This window comes from Littorina saxatilis, linkage group LG2 (assembly GCF_037325665.1).
Source record: "Littorina saxatilis isolate snail1 linkage group LG2, US_GU_Lsax_2.0, whole genome shotgun sequence".
NCBI classification, from domain to species: Eukaryota; Metazoa; Mollusca; class Gastropoda; order Littorinimorpha; family Littorinidae; genus Littorina; species Littorina saxatilis.
This window is the reverse complement of record NC_090246.1, coordinates 13,050,109-13,060,899: the sequence shown is the minus strand read 5'-3', so window position 1 is coordinate 13,060,899 and position 10,791 is coordinate 13,050,109. Positions and strand designations below refer to the sequence as shown.

The 10,791-nt window shown below is 40.0% G+C and overlaps 1 protein-coding gene across 3 annotated transcripts in view; it reads left to right on the top strand.

The window, feature by feature from the left end:
* LOC138958231 (uncharacterized) overlaps positions 1-10,791 on the top strand; it is a 67,386-nt gene that overhangs the window by 3,733 nt on the left and 52,862 nt on the right. The window contains exons 1-6 of one of the 3 annotated variants that reach the window (XM_070329334.1): positions 4,384-5,529; positions 6,460-6,618; positions 7,384-8,198; positions 9,052-9,184; positions 9,780-9,844; positions 10,365-10,525. In XM_070329334.1, the coding sequence (XP_070185435.1) occupies positions 4,932-5,529; positions 6,460-6,618; positions 7,384-8,198; positions 9,052-9,184; positions 9,780-9,844; positions 10,365-10,525 (1,931 nt within the window). In that variant the 5' untranslated portion in view covers positions 4,384-4,931. Of the gene's footprint in view, positions 1-4,383; positions 5,530-6,339; positions 6,619-7,383; positions 8,199-9,051; positions 9,185-9,779; positions 9,845-10,364; positions 10,526-10,791 lie in introns of those variants that run through there. The other 2 variants (XM_070329336.1, XM_070329335.1) reach the window with 2 other exon arrangements.

Genomic DNA, 10,791 nt, shown 5'->3' with positions numbered 1-10,791 from the left:
TTTAAGTAATGTTGAAGACACAAAGCAAACACAAAGTATATTCTTGAGCAAGCGATAATTATGATCTTGTTTCATATGGGAGAGATTTTTTTTTTATGACAACTTTTAAATTTAATGGCTGTTTGTAATTTTGACATACCAAAATGAAGATGTCACCTTTTTTTAAATTTAATTTTTTTTTGTTTATCTAATTCCATATTGTCTCAGGTTTGCAAAATGTAGATGGTGTGATGAGTAAATTGGTACATGTACAGCCTCAGGTCCAAGTGTTTGTGTATGTCATGTGTGTGTGGTCTTGCTTGATACTATACTGATAGTTGGTGGGCCAGAATGGGCAACAACAAAAAGATTGATTAAACATGTTATACAATATCTTTTTCACTTGTGCATTTTACATTCAATAAAATTTGCCTGGTGGTACAACTTGTGACTCAACCACATTTTTCTTGTCTTTTATTGAGTGGAATTCCCCAAGATGGAGTGCCATAGTTTTTACATGTGAAACTAAAACATACTGTTGAATGAAAACGCAGGTAAAAGAATGTCTGTGCCTTATGAGTGTGTATGCATACATTTTATATATATAATTATCAGTGTTGTTCCCAGACTCAGAGAATAGGTCAGTTGGACCTGGACTGAGATATAATATATATATATATATTTGTTGGTCAAAATGTCTGGTCAAAAACCTCCTTCATGTGAAAACTATCGGATGGTTGACAGGCCAGAGGTCAGACCAATGTGTCAGATACAAAATGTTTGCATCTGTTACTGAAGACCGAGGCCTGAGAACAACACTGATTTGTGAACGATATATATATATATATATATATATTATCATAATAATTAATATGCACATTTTTTGTGAGGAATAGGACCAGGAGTGCTGCATCTGTCAGACTCTTTGACTTTGATCATTCTGAAGGAGTGAATAGTTTGTAGCAGGTATTTGTATGAATGGAAATTGTATACTGTTTGTTCCGGTAATATTGTTGGTGTTCACTGAGTATGTGTACACATATGTGACCCTCCACGACGGTATGAGTCGCATGTCACCTTTGCATGATTTTCATATTTTTACATTTTCCTAAAGAGTTTTTTATGCTCTATCCAGTGGTGAAAACCGTTTTAGAAAAGAGCGAAAACTGTTTGAGTTATAAGCCTGTGACTAAGGTGACCCTCCCACTGTTACCAGACACTCCCCGGACTTATATTAAGCCCAGCGCAGAACCGCACGAGGTGACATGCGACTCATTTCGTGGTGGAGGGTCACATAATTATGTTCAAGAGGAATGGTATAGTGTCTAAAACTATTTTGCACGTGCAAGTCAATCCATATGCTTCAGTAGGGGGTGCATACAACCATGCAGTTAGGGCAGATCTGACTTGGTGTCGCATTGTCTTCAGCTGGAGAAGTTGATTAACAGCTTTGTCTGACTTGTACCCGGAAATACTATTTTTAGCATAGGTAATAGATCAGACGCACTGCAATATGTGTGGGGTTTGTGTCTGTGCTGGGAACGAAAACAGAGGATCTGTATAGCAAAATTGTGGTAATTCCATGTGCCTGTGCTGAGATACAAGGTGAGCCAAGGATCATGCAGCATAACAGAAGGAAAACGTAATAATTTTTCATGTGCCTCTGCTGAGGGGGAAAAGGGTCAGCAGATTACAAAAGGAGGGGGGGGGGGGGGGGGGGCATTTTATGTGCCACACAGTGCTTAGAGAGAAGACAGAGAAAATATAAGTTTCATATGTCTATGCTGAGGGAGAGAGTGTGGTAGACAGAGAATGCTATCTTTTCCATGTGCCTGTATTGGTTTTTTTTTACAAAATATTGTAATCATTTCCACATGCCAATGCTCATGATAAAAACTGATGAACACCTGTTCTGATGGAGAAAGTATACGTAGGCTTTGGCATCTTCATGTGCCTGTTCTGATGGAGAAAGTAGGTAGACTTAAGAGAATATGATCATTTCCATTAGGAAAAAAATATAGAAGTCAGCATAAAATGAAAAGATAATTTCTAGGTGCCCTGCAGAGGGTAGAAAACAACAGATCACAATAACTTTTTTTTCTCAAAGGTAAATGCTCAGTGGAGGGCAGAACAGAGACATTTTAGTCATTTTCTTCTGTCTGTGCAGAGATGTGGAAACCCCACAGATGTATGCGTAAACAAAATTGCTGGGATAGTTTACTTCACTCTTTACGCTGTTTACACTATACAGTCTAGGGGCAGACCACTAGCCCGTACTGTTTGTTCCACATTTAGTCGTCTGCTTGACATCATTTGTCGCTTTTTTGCCGAAAGTTGAAACATGCACGCGGGTGCTTTAGACGAAATGAAAAACATTTCTGCTCTACAACGTGTTTTCATTATTGCTAGCATCCACTTTCATCCACATAGTTATCTGTGATAGCATCGTAGAGTAGTCTCCAGTGAAAAGCACGTGAGAAGCAGACGACATTTAAAGCGGATGTGGACTATAGTTGCTTCCCTTCATGGACCAAACAAACTCTCTCATTGAATGATTCAGTCATTGTGATTGTAATGTAAGAAATACCAGGTGTCCGTGCATTGGGAAACACATCAGCTCTAGTAAACAGCTCAGTGGAAGAAACACGGTGTTAGCAAGACAAAAGTACGATCATTTCCTTGTGCCTGTGCGTACAGAGGAAATACAGTGTCAGCATGCCAAAGTTTTAACGTGTGTTGGGAGTGTGCAACATTGCTCCATCCACTTGTTGCTCTCTCCCCCTCCCCCTCTTTTTCCTCTGCTCGATTTTCCTCTTTGGTCACAGCACTGCCTAGTGGTGTGTGTGCTTGAGCCCTTCCCTTGTGTGATTTTGACACAGTATCAGCACACACCAAAGCAAGTTGTAACAAGGCGAACACAGCTCACTGCACGGCTTCAGTTGTTCAGAGTGCAGAGTTTGTTTATGGTGAGTTGGATTTGTTTTGCTTTTCTTGCCAGATTGTTGCAGCCATGTGTGTGTCTGCTGTTTTAATGTGCAGTGTGGGTGTGTTTTGTTTTTTCTTCTACCTCCAGTGAACTGTGTCAATATATATATTGTGTGTGTGTCCGGTTTTTAGAAACCTGTCAGCAGTGCAAGGATATAGTGGTTGCATGTTTACACAGTAAATTACAGATTCTGTTATCTAGTCATTGACAAGTGGATAGTATATATATATAGATCTATATACAGGAGGCAGTTGCATGTTTTTCTTTCTGTTGGAACAAGGAAGTGGTGGATGAGTGGGAATGGTTTTGGGGAAAAGAAGGGGAGCACGATTAGAGGAAAGTAAGGAAGTTATTTTTGTTTCAGTTTATGTATGAAATTGAAAGTCTCTCCAATGCATGTTATGTCATTTTATTGCCAATTTAGTGCCCCATATGGCTTTTTGACCAATCAGGATGAATTCTAGGTGACCCTCTAAATATTATAACGTTCAGGCAGGGACCCTTTTTGTTTATCACGCTAAAAAATAACAAGACAAAGTAAAAATGTAATTCAACAATATCAGCGTGATTTATTCTAAAGAATGACACTTAAAATGCTGTCAGGTAATACTCTCTTTTATCTAAAAAATACCGAAAAGCGAGTTTTGTCGGTGGGTGCGTAACGGAACAGCAAGGCACCGCCCATCGTCTGAGTGTGCAATGCCGACCGCTCACTTGAAATCTAAATGATCAAAGTTCGGAAAAATCAAGTGAAATTGCGCCACTCGCTTTACATCAAATGTATCTTTACGTCATTTCCCATCCGTCTGGAGTCGGTTCTAAATCTGTCGCTCTCTGTTCAACGAGAAAAAGCGAAGCAACCGAAACGCATGTTCAACATAGTTTATCTTGTGAGATTGTTGTGTGTCAAAGGCATTTGACCTGTGAATATTCATCACGTCAGGTGTGTTACTCTGATTGGCTGACTCAGGTCACGAGAATTCTTTGACTGACAGGCATAATCAGGTAGAAGCGCTCAAGTTCCCATTGCGGCTGTTCTGTCTAATTCGCGGGGTCACTTCAAAATTTCTTTTGGTCGAATTAAACGGTAATAAAACCGTTATTTCTAATGTGCTGACTGTTAGCAAATGATAACGGACATGTCTCACAAACGATATCAGCATTCGCCTAAAAGGCTCATGCTTGATATCTTTTTTCTCGACATGTCTTGTTATCATTTGCTAACAGTCAGCATATTAGAAATAACTCATATTGTTGTTGTTTATGTGTTTATGGTTGTTATATAGACTGTGAGGTTTGATTGTATCATATTGTGTGAGGGTTATAGGAAGAGAGTATGTGAAAGGGAGGGGTGGGGGGGGGGGGATGAGGAGCTTGGAAAACAAGAAGGGTTTTTATGCATGTTTCCAATAATATTAATATATCATTTTTCATCAGAGCAATCTTTATTGTCTTGAATGACTAATTGAAGCGAAAGCAGTTGCGTGGACATTTCACCAGAAATACATACCTGTTGAAGAGTTACCAATGTTTATCTTGATAAAGGTGGTCATAACTCATTTATTTAGTATGGTCTTTTTGTGTTTATTTATTTAAAATGATCTTGCTTTGTTTCAGAGTAAAAAGCCGTTTGCAGTAAAAATTACTTGGATATAATTTGGATGAATGGAGAAAAGATGAGACAATTGTGCCATTACCTGTGGGATTATGAGTGTAGAGAAGTTGAGAAAATGAAAACCGGATTCATGCACATCTTCAAGTGATGATAAGTTCAAGAGACAACCCAAAAGATTTATTGCCCCTCGGCCTCGGGAATGTAAATTATAGCAATGATTTGTGCTTTCTGCGGAACAAAGGACACGTAATGGTTACGGACAGACTGTTCAAGAAACTGTTGCCTGTCCAAAAGAAAAGTCAGATTCATTTGAACAGAAATCTTGTGTGACATAGCCATTTAGAAAATATCATGGCTGAGGCAGAAAGCATAGAACAATCACATGGACGAAAAAGCACATGTCAAGGTTTTGCACTTGAACTTGAAGCTATGTCACAATCACCCGAAAGCTCTCCGTTAAAACGCCATTCAGGGGAGCATGAACAGACGAACCTAAGTAAAAAACACAACTCAAATGAAAATGTGGAATCTAAAGTGCCGACTGTGTGTAGAAAAAGACAATCTCATCAAAATGAGGAGAAAAACGCGGCAGGTTGTAATAAAAGTGATACTGATGAAATCAATCAAGCAGATACCTCCAGCAAAAATGTCCATCAACTTTATGTGATTAATTTGAAACACAGAAAGACAAGTAGTTATGCAAAGAGCACACAAAACAAGAGAACTCTCAAAGGGTGTGAGAAGAAGAGTCAAGTTACAAATCAGACAGAGACCGCAAGTGAAAAGGCACTCGGATTTCAGGGGAAGACTGCAGCGCAAAGTGAAACGGTTGATCATAAAGATGCCTGCATTTTCCACTGTGACTCTGAGGTCTGCAGTAATCCTGGAATTGCAAAAGAAACTAAGACTTCACAGCCACAGATTGCCTCTGGAATAAATGTATCATCAGGTAAGAATGGTTTTTTTTGTTTGGTTTTTTTTAGCATAAAATATGACTATTTATTTTGCAGCAATAAGCTGTCACAACATTTTGATTGTATCATATGCTCTGCATACACAATTATTATGCACAGTAAAAATTACAACCAATTGACAATCCCCTTTTAAGTCCATACAAACTAAAGTGCCCAGAATCTTTGCAGATTTCTGTTGTGCTAAGATTTCTTTCTTTGTATTTGCTGTGGAGTGAAGGACATCAGAAGGAAAGTCACACTGTGTTTGTGTGTGTGTGCATGAGGTGGTGTGTGTGAGTGAGTGTGTGTGTGCATGAGGTGGTGTCGGCGGGGATATAGCTCAGTTAGTAGCGCGTTGGATTTGTATTCAGTTGGCCGCTGTCAGCGTGAGTTCGATCCCAGGTTCGGCGGAAATTTATTTCAGAGTCAAATTTGTGTGCAGACTCTCTTCGGTGTCCGAACTCCCCCCCGTGTACACTACATTGGGTGTGCACGTTAAAGATCCCACGATTGACAAAAGGGTCTTTCCTGGCAAAAATTGCTTAGGCACAGTTAATAATTGTCTACCTATACCCGTGTGACTTGGAATAATAGGCCGTGAAAGGTAAATATGCGCCGAAATGGCTGCAATTACTGGCCGTATAAAATTTCATCTCACACGGCATCACTGCAGAGCGCCTAGAACTGTACCCACGGAATATGCGCGATATAAGCCTCATTGATTGATTGATTGTGTGTGAGTGTGTGTGTGCATGAGTGTGTGTGTGCATGAGTGTGTGTGTCTGTTTAACTTAGATATGTGGGTGTGTCTGTCTCCACCTATCTCTCTCTCTGTCTCTCTCCCTCTTTACATAAACTTATTGATTTTTTTTCCTGATTGAATATTTCAGAAAGCATAATTTTTTCCTTTATTATTTCTACGACAGGTGAAGTGCAAAATAAACGCCTGAGCCGACTCACAACTGTTGCGAATAGCAGAACACAACCACCAAAATGCTCCAGTTCTCAAGTAGCCACAAGGAGAGAAGTGGATTCAAATACATGCAGCCCTGTTCCTTCTGCTTCTCAATCTACTGATATCAGAGGTTGCAAGCTTGAAGTTAGAGTGTCCTGCGATATATCTGGATTATTCATTGATGTTGAGACAATTGATTTAAAAAGAAATGTGTACATGTACCTGTCTATTTGAATTTCTTGCATGCTGTTCTTATGAATTGAACAGATTTTCTGAATCACAGGTTTGTGTTGTTTCAATGAAGAAGGCCGATGGTTATATTTAAAAGGAGATTTTGATGATTGTTATGGTTAGTGTATACTGCTAACATGAGTACAGTAGAACCCCCCTTTAAAGACCCCTCAATTTAAGACTCCCCATAAGGCCAAAAAAAAAGTCTGTTTACGGTAACATAGGCCCAAAAAATAGGGTCGGTAGGTCGGGATTTTTTCTTTTTTTTCTTTCTTTTTTCTCTCCAAAAAACCATATTTTTACGTTATTTTTTTTCTTTATTTTTTTTTCTTCTTTTTTTTCCCCCCAAATGCCAAAAAAAAGTCTAGGGTCGCGCGAAAAAAATAGGGTCGGTCGGGTTACCGTAAACAGACTATTTTTTTTTTTGGCCTAAGATTTTCTGGCCTTGCTTTTTAAGACTTTCTGTTCATAACCTCTGTAAATCTACTTCTATTTTCAGGCTCCCTATTTTTTAAGACCTGATTTTCTCAGATTGTTGAATGTCTTAAAAGGGAGCTTCCACTGTTGTTGTTTCATCGTTGTATGCTTTTGTTTTCAGTGCAGTTATTGTTGGACATAAGGTGATAAAGAAGGGAAAAAGACTTACAGTTTTGACTTTTTTCAGAATTACTCATGCAGAAAAGAGAAGCGTGGCTGAACCGAGTGTCTGCCGGACAGCAGCAGAAAGCATCAGATTCAGCGGGAGTGAACTGCAACCAGACAACAAAACAACAGTTTTCGTCGTCACACACTATGACGTCCCAGTCTTCCTTCAAGCCAGCAGCCAATCACAGAGCATCACCCGTGTCAGCAAACTCCACAGAAACTGGAAACAGGACAATTTCGCCCGAGTCCAACTCTCTGTGTGATGATGCAAAAGACTCTAGTCATTCTTCCAAAAGGCTTCACGCTCTAAATGATGTGTCTAGCACTGAGACCATTGACAGTGAGGATGACGAACCTCACCCTAAGATCTCAAAACAGACTTCTCGTCTGGTAGCAGAAACGACTCCCACACTGAAGACAGTGGTAGACAGCTCTGGAGATAGAAAGCAGGCCAAACCTTCATCTCCCACGGGACTTCCTCAGCCACTGATTTCAGGGAATGCCAAGAACAATGGACCTTCATCTTCTCCATCTCAACTGTTAGCAGATGGTAAGAAGCACGGACCTTCAAGTTCAACCCCCACTAAAACTTCCCCGCCGCAAGTTCCCAAACCTAAGCCCCCACCAGAGAAGACGTCTGAATTGAACAAGGTCAAGGTTTTCCTGGAGAAGGTTTTTGACTGCTCGGTGATGGTGACTGACGAGGTCTCCAGGATGAGGTTCAGCAGAGGGGAAATGAGAATTCCACCTGCTGTCTTTCCCACCTCGGCCGAAGACCTGGAACCGAAGATGAAGGTGTTGGTACAGCAGGCTTTTCATAAGCGAATTGATAAGGTAACAGCAGTTTTATGCATTGTTTGAAAGAAAATCAGAAGCAGACTGCAAACATACAACATTTAAATATCTATTATAAATGATATTAATATAATGGAAGATACTGCTTTAGTGAGCTTCCAGATGCCAGAGTAGAATGTGATGAGTGTTACGTTAAAGTGTAGGTGTGACATGATTATATTGATAATGGTGTTACAGGTTTTCAGAAATTCCAGAATTTATGTGTTCATTTATACACCTGTTCCTGTGTAAAAGTGGCAAATGTGATTCAGTAAGCATTAGTTGGTATGCTGGTGATATTTTCAAATGTTTTTCTGTTACTTGCTCTTTATTTTTATGAAATATTTGCTGCTGTGTACTGACTGGTTAAGATTATGCTCAGGGCTTCCAATATTCACTCCAACTACAGGGTCCTGGAACCCCCAACTTTATTGTAAGACCAGGAGGCTTATATTTTTGATTTTGGAAGGCATATTCCTTGCTGACATATGATCCCTTGAACACGCGCGTCGATCTAAAGTTGAGTTTTGGAAGTTCTCTGAGCTGTCTCACAGAACATTAATTTTATTAACTTCATAAATTTGCGTTGATACAGATGTGACACAACATTTTGTGAAAACAGTGCTGGTGCATCATAAGAAAAATGTAATGCATCCTGAGACCCTGCCCGCTTTTTTCAGGTTTAATGTGTCCCGGGATGCTCTCCAAAAATGTCTAGTGCGTTTCATCACCTTCTACGGTGTGCATGGGAAGCCCTGAGGCTGCTTGTTTGTTATCTCTTTCATTTATCTTTAATTTGAATCTGCTTGAATGAGCATCATAAACTTATCTGAGGGTGAATCACTGCTTTCAGGTGAAGCTTGCCATCAGTGCATTCAATGCCTGTGAGTCTGAGAGCAGTGCTTACAATGACAAGATGGTGGACATGACAGCAGCGGTGACCAGGACGGAAGCTGTTCGCACTGTTCTCTCGCACTTTAAAGAAGGTAATGCATCTGTAAAACTTTTAAATATGAGTGTGTGTGTGTGTGTGTGTGTGTGTGTGTGTGTGTGTGTGTGTGTGTGTGTGTGTGTGTGTGTGTGTGTGTGTGTGTGTGTGTGTGTGTGTGTGTGTGGTTTCTAACGAGCAAAGGTCTGTTTTTTGTGGCTGTGTGGTCTGTGTCTTTTTACTTGTGTGTTTGCCTTTGTGAGTGTGTGTGTGTGGTTGAATGTGCTTGCATGGGTCTAGGTCTTTATGTATGTATTAGTACATGTGTGTCTTTTTATCATCTTCATCCCCTCACTTTTGTAAGGGATACATCAGAAATTGTTGATGTGCTGCATTTGATTTTGAGCATTGAAGATAAAGGTTCTTGGGGATTGGAATAATTGGCTCATAATTATGATTTTCCAGAACATATTTTTGTGTCATCACCGTCTTGGATCAAGTACTAGAACTAAATTACTTTTAATTAGTAAGAAGTTGCTGGTAAAAGTAACATGCCTTATCCAGTTTTTAGTAGGGTTTCAGGCTGATTTTCTGCATTCAAGTTGTAACCGTATACTCATGAAACCACGATTTGTCACATGGTGATGTTTTAGAGAGGCTGAATGATAATTCATCAGATGAGGGACTTTGGGGCCCTGAGGAAGGAGGTTCTGAAATGGTAAGCATGTAGTTTATTTTGATTGAGTGTGATTGTTTTCAATTTAACAGGAGATGTTGATTTTAACATCACAGTATCTCGTGTTTTGATTGCTGGCCTCTTTTTGGTCACATTTACATTCTTGTTTCGATCTTCATTTTGAAGCTATGGATTTGTATTGTAAATTAAACATGTACATGTCACTAGTTATCAACTTACCACAAAACAATTTTGAAATTCTATTGAATGGGGTGGGGTGAGGGGGGGGGGGGGTGTCCTGCTCCGTTTAAGGACAGTGAGTACTTGTTTTTGTCTTTTTTTGTTGGGGGGTGGGGGGGGGGGGGGATGTCTCAGTCTCTCTGTCTAAACATCTGTCTGAAATATGTTGCAATACAAGATATATACAAATTACCTGATAACACTAAAGGATAATTGTCTCCGTGTCATTCATTGATTTATTCTGTTTTTGACCACCAATTCTAGATCCTTTTCATTATTACACAACCCAGAAATTGTCTTCAATTCAAATGATGTGTTTCAGTATGAGACGTACAGCTTCCTACCTCGACTGATCGAGAGCTCCAGGGACAACGTGAACATCTCACCAGACTTGCTGTCACACTTGCTGAGCATGGAGGAGGCCGATTGCATGGTGTCCAGTCTTCTTCGTACTGGTGGCTCTCGCTTCTTGGGTGTAAAGAGGTCAGGATGCATTGCACTTTTTTGACTCACATGCAAAGCAAAAGTGAGTCTATGTACTCACCCGAGTCATCCGTCCGGACGTCCATCCGGACGTCCGTCCGGACAACTTTAACGTTGGATATTTCTTGGACACTATTCAGTCTATCAGTACCAAATTTGGCAAGATGGTGTATGATGACAAGGCCCCAAAAAACATACATAGCATCTTGACCTTGCTTCAAGGTCAAGGTCGCAGGGGCCATAAATGTTGCCTAAAACAGCTATTT